The sequence below is a fragment of the Poeciliopsis prolifica genome, unplaced genomic scaffold (genome assembly GCF_027474105.1).
Source record: "Poeciliopsis prolifica strain line A6 unplaced genomic scaffold, Auburn_PproV2 SCAFFOLD078, whole genome shotgun sequence".
NCBI classification, from domain to species: Eukaryota; Metazoa; Chordata; class Actinopteri; order Cyprinodontiformes; family Poeciliidae; genus Poeciliopsis; species Poeciliopsis prolifica.
The window spans coordinates 1,041,243-1,054,655 of NW_026562453.1; the positions used below are offsets into that span (position 1 = coordinate 1,041,243).

The 13,413-nt window shown below is 39.2% G+C and overlaps 1 protein-coding gene across 9 annotated transcripts in view; it reads left to right on the forward strand.

The window, feature by feature from the left end:
- The window catches only part of LOC129352664 (sorbin and SH3 domain-containing protein 1), a 65,216-nt gene that overhangs the window by 2,652 nt on the left and 49,151 nt on the right, over positions 1-13,413 (forward strand). For 8 of the 9 annotated variants that reach the window (XM_055021780.1, XM_055021787.1, XM_055021788.1 and 5 more), the window contains exons 2-4: positions 10,028-10,064; positions 10,188-10,271; positions 12,690-12,797. In XM_055021780.1, the coding sequence (XP_054877755.1) occupies positions 10,238-10,271; positions 12,690-12,797 (142 nt within the window). In that variant the 5' untranslated portion in view covers positions 10,028-10,064; positions 10,188-10,237. Of the gene's footprint in view, positions 1-6,476; positions 6,499-10,027; positions 10,065-10,187; positions 10,272-12,689; positions 12,798-13,413 lie in introns of those variants that run through there. The other variant, XM_055021781.1, reaches the window with a different exon arrangement.

Sequence of the window (13,413 nt, forward strand, 5' to 3'; positions counted from 1 at the left end):
TTCTGGGGCAGCAGCAGTTTAACAGCGAATGAAGGGATCAGACATGAGCCGCTGTGTTTGTTCAGCCGAGTCCCATGATCCTTTATTTAATATCATTAATGTGCATCAAACTGGAACATCATTAGATTTATTCAGGTTGAACAAACTTTTACAATCTGGCACTAATAAGTGTTTTGTAGTTTTAGACATGCAGTAGCACAATCTAAAGAAAATAGACAAATCCAACTTTTAACTTGGGTGCATTTATTCAATGGGGAAAATATAAATAAAAAGTTTCTTCATAGAAAATGGTCTGATCCTCTGTCTTTAGTTTAGGAGTGTTTGAGAGAAATGGAATATATTTATAGACAAAAACTCAACAATCTGATGATAATAATAAAAAATTGTATAAATCACATTTATTTTCTAGAACTTTTTAGACAATAAGTTATATATTTTCACGTGAATCTGTTACTCAGATTAAATGTTTTTAAATCCTAAATTATTGAAGAAATGCGAAAGCAACCAATCACAGCCAGGAGGAGGGTCTTAGCGCTGTCAATCATTCTATGTATTTGCTGTTAAACATGAAAATGGTGGAGAAACAACTTTTCTAGAAAACTGTTTATTGTCTGTTATTGGGGGCTATGCTAATAGCATTAGCATCAGACATGCTATGCTATCAGGAATACACTCTAGTGTAGCAGAGAGAAATGGGGGGAGGTGATTGACAGCGTTAGGACCCGCCTCCTGGCTCTGATTGGTTGTTTCTAATTAGCACTGTGAGATGGTAGACTTGCAGTTTTTTCACAGATTATCTGTCTCATCTCCTACTGCCATGACTTGATGACGGTTTCAAAAATGTGTAAAATAATCAATTTATGCCGGATACGTACCGCGGCTTTGAGACTTTGTACACACAACCAGTTTATTTCTGATCAGCTACCACAAAAAAAAACTGTAAAGAAAGATTTTTGCTCACTTTTCTCAAAAGAAAGTGAAGTTTTCAGCCACAGTTTGTTTTTCTTCTTCTTTGTTGATCTGAGTAAATCAAGGGGAGCGTGTTGCATTCGAGTCCTGATCAAGGGGAGCGTGTTGCATTCGAGTCCTGATCAAGGGGAGCGTGTTGCATTCGAGTCCTGATCAAGGGGAGCGTGTTGCATTCGAGTGCTGATCAAGGGGAGCGTGTTGCATTCGAGTGCTGTCGGTGTCTCGAGCCGACAGCGTCGACCAGCTCTCGTTAATATTTCATGAAGCTTCTTTGGAGTCACATTTCCCTCCTTTCTTGGATTGGAGAACAGCCGCCGCTCTCAGCAGTGATGAATTTGAAAGATTTGTTGATGAGGGTTGAGCTGCATCAGCCATTTTGAACAGTTTCAAGCTTGTGGGTTTTGTGTTTCACAAATTGTTGTGACTGTTGACTTAAAGAATGTTATGTTTAAGATTTCTGGTGTAAAATGAAGAAGACAAAATTACTTTAAACCTACTTAATTTCTGTGGAACTAAAATTTAGTTAACATAACTAGAAAAAATGTGTTGAATTAGACATATCAGTTAATGGAAAACAAATTATTAAGTTATTAATGTACAAAGGTGGACAGAGTACCAAAAACTGTAGTCTAGTAAGAGCAGCACTACGTCAGCATATTTTACTCTAGTGAAAGTAAAACCGCTCAAGAGTAAAAACAGTGTTTTTGCTTTCAATTAACAAAACACATTTACATTGCGGCAATTTAAAAGAAAAATAAATGGTAAGTCGATAATTGTTTCCTTTGAGTGCAGACAGGATGGTTTCTGTTTTCCCTGTCGGCTGCAGCCATTGGCTGAAGCCAGAGGGGAAGAAAGAGTCCGACTTTGACTTTTCAAGGTCCGAGTCACAGAAAAACACCGTCTGATCATGGCGGCATGTAAACAAGCTGCTGAATGGACAGTTTACTGCCTGGTGATGGATTCTACATCCTGTCCTCTCCGCCAGGTGATAGACGTCAACAAACGATGGAAAAACACAGGCGTCATGGCGGATGTTTGCAGAAATATTTCACAAACATTCATCATAACATACCTGGGAAAAGTAATACAGAGTTTCTACATGTGTTAGAAAGTCCTAGACCTATAGAAGAAATTTGTAAACTTATAAGAAAAATAAGTTTCAACCAGAAAATAGCTACGATAGAATTAGCAAAAATTTTTGTCTTTTTAAAAAAAAATCAATTCATACACTATTGTGTCAAAGTCCTGCAGATAATTTGATGAAAAAATGGAAATAGCTTGAAACTGAAAATAAAGTTTGAAACCGAAAAAAATATTTGAAACTGAAAAAAGTGTGAAGCTGAAAATAAAAATTTGAAACTGAAAAAAACTGAAACTACTTTTCACATTCAATGTTCAGTTTCATTTTTTTCCTTTTCAACAATCTTCGTGGCACCAATTTAGCTCCATAGCCATGCAGCAGGTCTGACTTGTGGTGACTTTTCCCGCCGTCTGTCTCCGGGTGGAACCGGGGTCCAGTCGGACCGCGCCTGCATTCTTCAAATAGCCGGATGATGGCGACCCTCCAGAGTCCCGCGGCACGCAGTATCTTCATCGCACTCGAAATTGCTGGATTATCGCTCGGCCGTTTGTTTTCACGTTCAGCCGCCGTATCCTGACTCAATTATCAAGTGGGCTGTCACCCAGGGTTATATTGGGGAACACAGTCAGAGCTTCCAGGCCTGGTTGGAGCCAAAACATCCAGCAGAGATGAAAAAATGCTGTTGGCCCCTGCTTAGCATTTAATCTTAATTGCCATTGCTGCTGCTAATGTACTGAAGCCGCACAGCTGAGCTCATTACACAGACATGACATCAGCATCTCTTGTCTCTCATATTACTAAATTAAGCTCCATATTTTAAATAAACCCTGGCAATGATGAGGCAAGTTATCGATTAAACAATTAATCTAAAGTTGATTGATCTTATAAATCGACTAACGATTAAATGATACAGCTATTTTTATTTTGCAAACCCTCTTTCTGTACCAAGAAGTCCTAATTTTTTTACATGCTGAATAAAAAAATGACAAATTACTATTTAACACAATTTTGTGTCCGCTGTAAATACCGGCTGAAACAGAAAATTAAACATATTTTTATCTTAACATTATTATATATGTCAAGTTTGTCAAAATTGCTCTTATTTATTCTTCAAATTCATTCAACATATTTTCTCCTCACATTTATTTTATTATTTGGCGGTTACCTTAGCAAGCGACAACTCGTCCATCATCCTTTTTATTCAGGTCTAAATGTTGCAGTTTGACGGCATTGATGAGCGCCGCTTCAATTCATCAACATTAATAAGTCCATTACTGTTTGCATTCCTGAGCCCAGAGTGGTTTTGTAATAACTAGTTTCATTTACTTGGGCAAAGTTTCTAAAAACACTAAACTTTATATTTTTACTCTTACGTAAATAAGAGGAGCGATATTTTTACTCTAGTGAGAGTTGCAGAGAAATTCTGGATTTTCTCCCCACTGAATGAAAAACAAATCTGTTTTAAGCAAAATTTTATATTTAGAGAAGTTAATTATATTTTTTCCTTGTGTTGTAATTTTGTTGTTTATGACTTATTTTTATTTTAGTTCTTAAAATACCAGAATTTGATCAGTTACTCAGTACTTTCTGTTCTTGAGTATTTCTTGGATTTTTTACTTTTACTTGAGTAAAGGTTTTGGCTGCTCTGCCCTCCTCTCGTTTTCTCTCACTTTGAACTTTTCACTCTGAACCCTGCAAAGAGAGTGGAGAGCTGCTTGGATATTCAGCTCAGTGTTTATTCTCACTCTTGGACTGCAGCCTGGAGCATTTGCTCTGGAGGATTCATCACTTTCTGTAAACTGTCGGCTCATTGGGATTCTTTTGGTGTCGCCTCTGAAAGCAGAGCATGCGAGCTGCAAGCAGGCTGGAAGAGAAAGTGTGATGCGCCCAGTGCGTCTCTCCGCAGGCCGTTGCCTCGCCTCCCGCTAAGTGATCTCTCTGTGTGGAGCTTATCAGCCTCTGAGCCTCTGCAAGCACTCAGGGACACGTCTTTGTTAGCTGTGGGTGGGTTTGCCTTTCCTTTAAATAGGACCTTTTATCTTGGAGTCGTCGACGTTTCTTGAAATATTTTCCTGAAAAATGATGGAATTGGCTATTTAAAAACGTACCGACTTTATGAAAGTGTTGCTGATATTGTTGAAGACGTGAATATACAGACAGAGGCTTGTCGTGATAACAAATCTTTCTGGAATTATCCCAGAAGTAATTGTGATAAACGATAATATTGTTATTTTGAGACAATTTTCAAGTAATATAATGATAATGGAAAAATAATAATTCAAGAACACATTAGGTTTAATACGGGAACTGGAAGATACTTTAATATGTCTATAAACAAAAAAAGGTCTTTGGACAGCAAAGCACCAAGCTGAAGAGTTTTATCATCCAGAGAGAAAACAGATAAATTATTGAGCTTGTTCTAATTGTGATTAATCAGTTTTATAATTTGTTTTATTTGTTGTTTTGTTTATTTACTTTGGACAATTAAAATATCTTCCAGTTCCACTTCCTTACCAGACTTTAATGTATTTGTCATTATTACTGTTATGTTACACAAAAACGGTTCCAAATCAATATTAACGTTTATCGCTGTAACTTCTGGGACGACTTATCGCCCAGAAAAATTTGCGATTGTGACAAATGAGAAGCAGCTGCTAAAAATATTTTGTGAAACATAAAATGTGATAAAATGTGCAGAACGAGGTTCTGGCTGAGTTTGCTGCCGTCAGCTGTACAGGTGCTTTCCTGCTCTCTGTCTCACATTCACTTCCTTTTATGCTGCAGTTGTTTGAAATGAACTTCAAATAGCTTCGCCTCAGGAATGTGCAGAATCCCCGGCCGCTGCCGAGTGTGGAAGCTGTTTATGGAAGCGAGGCGGCAGCGTCGGTGGGGTCTCTTCTCCATCAGGGGGATGAAGCTCCGGCTCCGCGGCCATGTTTGGAGCTCTGATGGCGAGATCTGCCGCTCGGCTTCTCCTCTCTCTGCCGTTTGTTGACAAAGCAGAAGTCAAACGGGCTTACGTAACGACCTCTCTCCAGTGCGGCGTGCGATGAGAGCGCCGTTGTGTGGGGGAGCCGCTGGACACAGGGATCCCCGTATGACATACATCACAGCATCGCCTTTGTTTAGCTGTCAGAGCAAACAGCGGAAATGTGGAGGCTTCGTTTAACACTGATAGAAGCTTTGAGCTCAGAAAAGACAGCATTTTACCTACAGACATCTAAAGTAGGGACACATCGATTAATCGATTTTCAGAAATAATCGTCAACCAATTTAGTAGTTGATTAATTACCTGGAGTATGCAAACTCCAAAACAGCCCAGTTGTTTAAATAATGAACCAAAACTGTACAAAAATATAAACATTTTCCAATTAAATAAAAAAAAAAAACTTCTGTAAATATGTTCCACTCAGAAATGGTAAATGTACTGAACTTATATTTTCCAGTCATTTTAAAAACTCAGAGTTTTAGACCAGGACTGCAAAAGTTGCTGATTCCAAGTTTTTTTTTGTCTGAAACTTTGTTAAATATAACAAGAAAACCGAAATATTGGTGTAACTACTGTCAACTCCCAGTGATTGTTCAATCTCCCTTCGACGTGTGTCAAGTGGAAGCTGGAATCGAACCCACAACCCTCCGATTACAAGACGACTACTCCAACCTCTGACCCTGAAAACTCCTCAAAACACAGTTTTAGCTTCCCCTGGTTTTAAAAAGTCATATTATGCACCTTTTTGTATTAAATTATTAATCGGTTAGACCAAAAAATAATCAACACCTCATAACTGTACTGATGTTCAAACAGAAACAAATTTTTAACATGTTGATAGGAATGTTTCTTTTTTTAGCTCTTTCCTCCATCTGATTGTTTACCTGTCAGAATAATAAATGAAATAATCGATTACTAAAATAACTGTTAGTTGCAGCCCTAATATAAAGTATGTTTACATGTGCAGACAGTTGCTGCAGAGATTTATAAAAAGTCTACACGCCTCGTTAAGATGAAATTATCTGGAGAAAACTTTTGGGAACGAAACTCGTTATCTAAAGAATATCAGTAGAAAATTAAATCTTGTGAAAACTATTGGGAAATAACTTATCTTCAGAGGACAATCAAGGAAAGTACATGAGCTCAATGTCTGACCTCTGACCTCTGCAAGGCGTTTCTCTCACACCGAAGTGTCCGCTGGGAGTCAGAAGGCCGTCCAGCCGTCTGCATGGCGGTGAGATGATGCCCTGCAGTTGGTGAGTGGGTGCCACATTCCCAGGTGGCATGTGGTGACAGGTCTATCTGGACGCGTCTGCCGGGAAAAACAAACAGAACCTCCAAGATAGCGAGGGTCAAGGTCGGAACCGGGCCGGCCCCGCCCAGTCGGGACAGAAAACCCCCCGGAGCTCCAGGAAGAGCCGATGTTCTGGGGCGGAGGCGTTTCTGTGCTCTTCATCAGGTAGGAAACGTCGCTAGCTGGACGCTGCCTGTTGGGAGATGTTTGTTTTGGAAAGACGTTTCTGTTGGACCCGGAAGCTTCAGCAGGATGTTTCTGTTGAGATGGCGAAAACGAGACGCAGAGCAAATTATCCGGGATCTGTTCGATTCAGCAACAAATAACTGAGAAGTTTCATTTTCTGGCTCAGTTTGAGAAAATCTCTGAAGGTTTTTCAGTTTTATTCTGGTCAGGATTGCAGAGAAGCAGTGGTGAAGGGTAGGTTAGTGACATATATACAATATATAGAATATCTGTAAATATTGTTTATCAGCTAAAACAGCAATATTAAAGGGGATGCATTGTGGAAAATTCTCATTTTGAACACTTTTAGTTCCTGCTTTTAGGTTTCCACTGTTTCCAGAAGCAAGTGCCCAAATGCTTAAAACCAGAAAATCTGACATTTTTGGCAATGAATGTTTAAATGTTTTTTGATATTTTGAAACTGAGCTGATATTTCAGAAAACCTTCCGAATTAACGTCACAGATCAGCAGAAACTGCCCTGGTGACCCCAATGACCCCAATGACCCCAGTGACCCCAGTGACCCGTGTTGCTGGGTGAGCCCGTCAGCTGGTTTTAAAATTTTGTTTTCTAAAAATGGTTTTTAATATCGGGTCGCAAAATCAGCCCAAATTTATCTATAGGTGACTCCCTATTTTGGATATTTTAAAAAAGGTTCCTACAAATCCATCTTGTTTTATTATCAAACACGTTAGCTCTTCTCTTTCTTTGATGATTTCACAAACCTGCTAGTCTGAAGCAAAACAAAGTAGAAATCCTCCAACCACTAAAATCTGACGCTACTCCGTTTTAGTTTACATTTTGTGATGAAGGAGGTTGCAATCTGTGTCTTCTTCAAAGGTTTGTGTGTCGTTTCCTTCAGTGGTTCTTGGTGTAGCGCCCTCCACTGGCAAGGAAAGGAACAGATTTTTCAGGCCTGTTTCAATAAGCAATTACTCAATTTTTCACAAGATATATTAAAATTATAACTTCCATTCTGATGATCATTTATGTTTTTTATTTCCTTTTTGTTTGTTGTGTTTTATTTTGAATATTTAAAATGTTTTCCAGTTCAAGTTCAGAGTGCTCTGTACAAAATTACAAGTTTATTTGTGTTTGAGAGGGAAAACTTTAATGATTGTGTCATTATCATTATACAGTTGAAAATGGTGTCAAAAATATCATCGCGTATCGCAATAATCTCTGGGACAATTTATTATCCACCCAAATGTGTTGTGACGGCCTGGTTGGTTTGTTTGATCGGGTGCAGAGTGAAATAGAACCGGTTTAACCAAACTGGGTTATTCTGTGTGAAAACAGCCTAAGTGGTTCTGAAGGTTGTGACTTTTACACCTTTATTGTGACATTTTTCCACACAGATGAGTAAAATCCTGCAAATTGACACCATGAACTTTCCTGTTTATAAATACTGACATTACGTTTTGTGACCTTTGCTTCCTGTTGGCTGGATTCAGCTGTTTGTTCTGTCCCGAACAGAACCAGGCCGGACGGTTCTGCTCGGCGTTCTGCTCCCCAGCGTCTTCCTAAAAAGGCCCTGTGGGATCTCTGCTGCCCTGTGTTTATACGGCTAACTCTGCAAGCTGTCATCGTCTTTTTATCTTCCATAAGTTGAACGGCGCTCTGCTGTGAACCCGACTTCTCTGGGTTCATGTGAGGATGCAGCCGAGGAAGGAATGCCTCTCAATGTTTTATTATTTATGCAGGACATGAGATCAGGGTGCATCGACTCTCTGGGCTGCTGGGGGTCAGGAAGCAAGTTGATTTTATTAGAGGGAGGAAAAATAAATACTCTGCTGCAGTTCTCAGGGCCGGCTCAGCGTGAAGGCTGAGTTTTCCCCCTGGAGGCCGTTTTGGAGCTGCTCCCGTTCTCCCCTGGTCCTTTCAGGCCTGTTGGAGGTTTCCAGCCTCACACTCACAGGGACAACAAAGGTTAATGCTTGAAGCAGATGCATCTTTTTTTATCTTTATTGATTCCCAAGGAAGCAAATTTTACCACACAGTAAGAAAAGTAAATCAGTTCACTATGACAAACACTTGAAATGCAACAAAACTAACTTTCAAGTAGCTTTTCAGCAAGTTATCTGAGCTTGTTTGGAGAAAATGTCTCCTTAATATTAATGAAAACTGCGCTGTTGCCTAGCAACGCCGGCCAAGCCCGGCACGTTGCCTAGCAACCCGGGTCTAGTTTCATTGGCAGAAACAAACAAATGTCTCGATGTGAGGTTAATAATATGCCGATTTAGCAATATACAGATCGTTAACAAGCTTCTTCTAGCTAAACAAATATTTTTAAGTTAGTTTGTCTCATTTGAAGGGAACTGAGAAACGTTCACCGGAAACTCAACCAAAATTAGTTGGGAATATTTTGTGTTTTTGCAGTGCAGGAATCTTTCACAATTAGACAATCGCAAAAAACTTGACATTGGTTTTCATTTTGATTTCTATTCTTTTCTCCGGCAATAGGAGGATTTCCATTTCTGAGCAGGTGTGACAAAGAATTATAAACAAAGTTTTTCCATCCAAATTCTTTCCATGCCGCTGATTTATTATACGGCTACTAATATTTCCATATTATTGCGCATTCCTCTTCTGTTACCAGGTTGCCCTCTCTTACTTTAATATGGATTATTTTTGAATTCGAGCAGGTGATTTTGTCCGTTTTTAGTTGTGCTCTCCTGAAGAAAACCCAGTTTTGTGTCCATGCCTGAGTGTCTCCACCTCGACTGGCCCGTTTCTTGGCGCTGTGAAAGAGAGCGAGCCTTAAATCAGCCGAACACAAACGGAGGGCAGCGTGTTTCTGAGCGACGCTGTGGTGTTTGCTGCTCCGCTGCATGTTTACTGCGACGTTCCTGTTTCTACTGCAGACTCACATGTAAACATGGAGGAACAGATTCGAACATAACAAGACTTTTTTGTGCTGCTAACTGTCAGATGGCGCAGAGGAAGATCTGCTGTTAAAATGATCTGCATGTAAAGAAAATATAGTGCAAAAAACATCTCAAACTTTTCATGGACCTGTAATGTTTTTAGAGTATCTAGTTACATTTACTTAACTACTTTTAATTGAATTATTTTCATTTTGGTCCTTAAAACACCAAACTTTCCACTTAACTTTAGATTTTAGTCCATCTGATTAGGTAATTTTTTACTCTTACTTGAGTAATTTTGTGCTACTTTTTACTTTTATTTGAGTGAAAATATGTTGAAGTAGTGCTGCTCTCACCTGTGTATTATTTTTGGATACTCCTCTGTCAACATGTTGGATTTTATTCTCCGGTTTCCGGAGGATATGATGCAGAATCCATTTTTATTAAATTTGATGGATTTTTCTCCAGCTGTAAATTATAAAAATCTTTTAAAACGCAGTGAAATATAAATGGGATGTGGTCATGTTCATGCAGCTCAGCTTGTTTAATTGAGCTGCACCATTATTTTAATGGTTTGACTGGTTTTCTCCGTTTCTCTTCCAGAGCTCTCCAGCAGAGGGCAGCAGAAGCTCAACTCGAAGTAAGTCCACCTGATTTCTCTAAAGACTCCATTCCTGATACAGATTTCTGTTTGTAACTGTAGTTATGTGATGTTTCTTAATTGAAATGTGGCCTTCTTGTTGATTTCTGTCTGACTGTTGAGGATCGGGTCCCAGAGCTGTGAGCGCCGTCAGGATTACTCCTTTAACAACCATGAAAGGTTCTCCTGATCTGATTCCCTCTGCAGGTGATGTTTCCCTTTACTTTCTCCAAACTCTAAATGTTTCCAACACGGGAAACATTTATATTCAATTCAAAAATGAAGATATTGTGTGCAGAAATGTAAAAAAAATGATTGAATATTTTATTGAAACGTCAGAATCTTGTCTGTGTTGTCTTGGCCACATGTAGGCATGTAGAGTTTAGCAAACTCTGGTTATTTAGGGATGGATTAATCTTTAACTGGAGTAAACAGACTCTAATCAAGGCCATTTCCTGAAAGAACAGCACATTCAGAACAGTAGTAAATATATTAGTTTTGCATTTAAGATTTTAATGACCATATTATTGCCTTGATTTTAATTCCAGCAGAACAAACTGAGCTTTTCTCACATTGATTTTAGAAGAATTTTTAGCTGCAGATGTAGATCAAGCTTTCACTAAAGCAGTGCTTCTCAAATAGTGGGGCGGGCCCCCTTTGGGGGGCGCGGTGCGATACCTGGGGGGGCGTGTGATCCTGGGGAACAGGCTTTTTTTTGGCCGTACTAGTGTAAAATGTAATTGCGCACAGTAGGCGGCAGTGGCGCTCTCATTGTTACTTCTGTCACGTTTGCGACAGTGCAACATTTTATGACTTACAAGACAACAAGTTTGCCTTGGTTAGCAGTGTTACGTCAACAAAAAGCTCCGACTGCGTTCTGTCTATGGCCTCCGTTATTCAACAACATGAAAAGTTTTTAACAGGGATGAAAAGAAAAGCGGAGAGAGACAAAGATAATGAGACAACAGAAAGTCAACCGAAAGCTAAGAAGAGGAAATACGACGAAGCGTATTTAGCGCTTGGCTTCACTGTGACTACAGTTGGAGAAGAGGAAAGACCGGTGTGTTTGCTGTGTCTAAAAATGCTCGCAGCGGACAGCATGAAGCCAAATAAATTAGCGCGTCACTTAAATACGTTACATCCCAATCACGGCGATAAGCCGCTAGAGTTTTTTCAGCGAAAAAAATGTTAATAAGGAAAAAATGTTATGCAGAGATGGATAGTCACGGTGGGGTGTGGGGGCGCGAATAGTTTTCTTCTTGCTAGGGGGGGCGTAACGGAAAATAATTGAGAAGCACTGCACTAAAGTAATTCTTATTTTCAGACAGAAATGTTTATTTTATTTATAAAAAACATTTAATCATTTGGTTTTTATCTATTAATGTATTTAAGTAGCTAAATTAAAAAATCTGCAAAATATGCAGATTAATTTGCATATTTTCAGACAAAAAATTTGTCTGATTAATTGTAAAAATAATTGATTACTAAGATACTAATTGTGGAAAAGACTGTATAAAAAGCAACACTTGGTTAAGTAAGAGGTTTTATTCTAATGCCGATGAAAGCAGCATAATTTCTTCTAGGAACAGAGAACCAATAGTAGAGATTTTAATAGATCATATCTCAGATATTCTAATTAAAATGCAGCCTTATAAACTGAAATACCGACACGCGATGCGACTTTATTTCCTTTGGTTCTATTGGGCTGAACCACAAAGAGCAGAAATAACAAAACTCTAGATGTTAGCTCCTCCATTAGCACTGAAACGGCGTCTCATGTGACGTCGCGCTTCTGCAACGTCACATGAGACGTTGACAAGAGGCAAACCACAAGCGTAGCGCTAACTGCTAACTCTCGCCCTTTCCTGTCTCATAAACAATATGAGTACAAGTATTAATCCGTTAAAATCTTTGAGTGCTCTATCCACCTCTGTGCAACGCTAACATAAATAGCAGTGCTAACTGTGCTGCCGAATTAGCACAGTTAGCTTAGCTAATGTAGCTTTCATTAAAGCTAACACAGAAATGTAGCGAACTTTCTCCCCTAGCAATTTTAGCTAAATTTAAAAAAATCTTTATTGAGTCTAACTCACTACAGCAGGTCAAACAGAGGTCAAACTGAAGTCAAACTGAGGTCAAACTGAGGTCAAACTGAGGTCAAACTGAGGTCAAACTGAAGTCAAACTGAGGTCAAACTGAGGTCATGTTTCACAGAAGCTGTGATTTTATGATCTAGTGATAATAAAGGAACAATCCCTCTTTATTGTACTAATACAGTGACATCAATTCATATTTGAAATTAGTGATTAATTTGCACTTTTGATTAATTAATTACTTCTTCAATATTCTTTATTTTCCCCCAAACTCAATAAATGCAGCTGAATTAAAGGTTGGATTTGTCAGTTTTTCCAGTGTGAGGTCATCCTACAGACATTAGTTTTGCTCGTCCTTACTTGAGCCTCCATCTGCGTCGACTCAGCAGCGAACTGAGTTAATGAGCTTCACAGCATTTTAATGTGATGGCCTGGTTCTGATGAGGCGGATCTATTCCAGGAAATCCCTGCAGCCTTGAACCAATCGCGGTTCTGAAGCCGCTTCATTTTCATCGGGATGAACCTTTTTCAGATTTGGACCCGAGCAGAGTGTGCAAAGGGAAAGGCGTGGTGACCCTGAGGGCGACCCTCGTCCACATCGACGACGACGACGACGAGCCGAATGTCATCACAGCTACAAGTACGTCGGGCTTTTTCACTGCATCATAAAATAATATTTAGCGTAAATAATCTGAGTGCATAAGATGACATTTCATCATGCTGTAAAGAGGCTTCGCTAAACTGAACCGATTGCTCATATTTTCATGCAAATGTCAGAGAGCGTTCTTCCTGCCCACGCTGCGCTCCGGGCCGCCACTGTGGGCTCTTTTGTTGCTCAGAACCCTTCAGAACCGGACTGGAAACAGGGAGACGCTTTAATTGTTGCGCAGCAGGATGAAAAAGGCCACTGGGACAAACGATCTTTGCATCTGTCTGAAAAGGCTTTTTGTTCTCCTCACTAAGTTCAGAGATTCTGGAAGAATCTGGTTATTTTCTGTGCTTGAAGCTCAACAAAGGAAAAAACACGAAGGTTAATCAGAAATTATATGTTTTAGCAAGTGTTTCGCTTTCCAGGCTCAGAAATGTTCATGCTGTAGATTAATCTCAGAATTTGGGTTTTCTTTAGAAAATTATTGACTTTTCAAACTCAGAAACATCAATGTGTTTCTAGAAAATTTGTGAGATTATTTTTAAAAAATGTTTCTAGCAATTTTCAATCTTTTCAAGCTTGGGAATTTTCTTGTTTTCTCTGGATA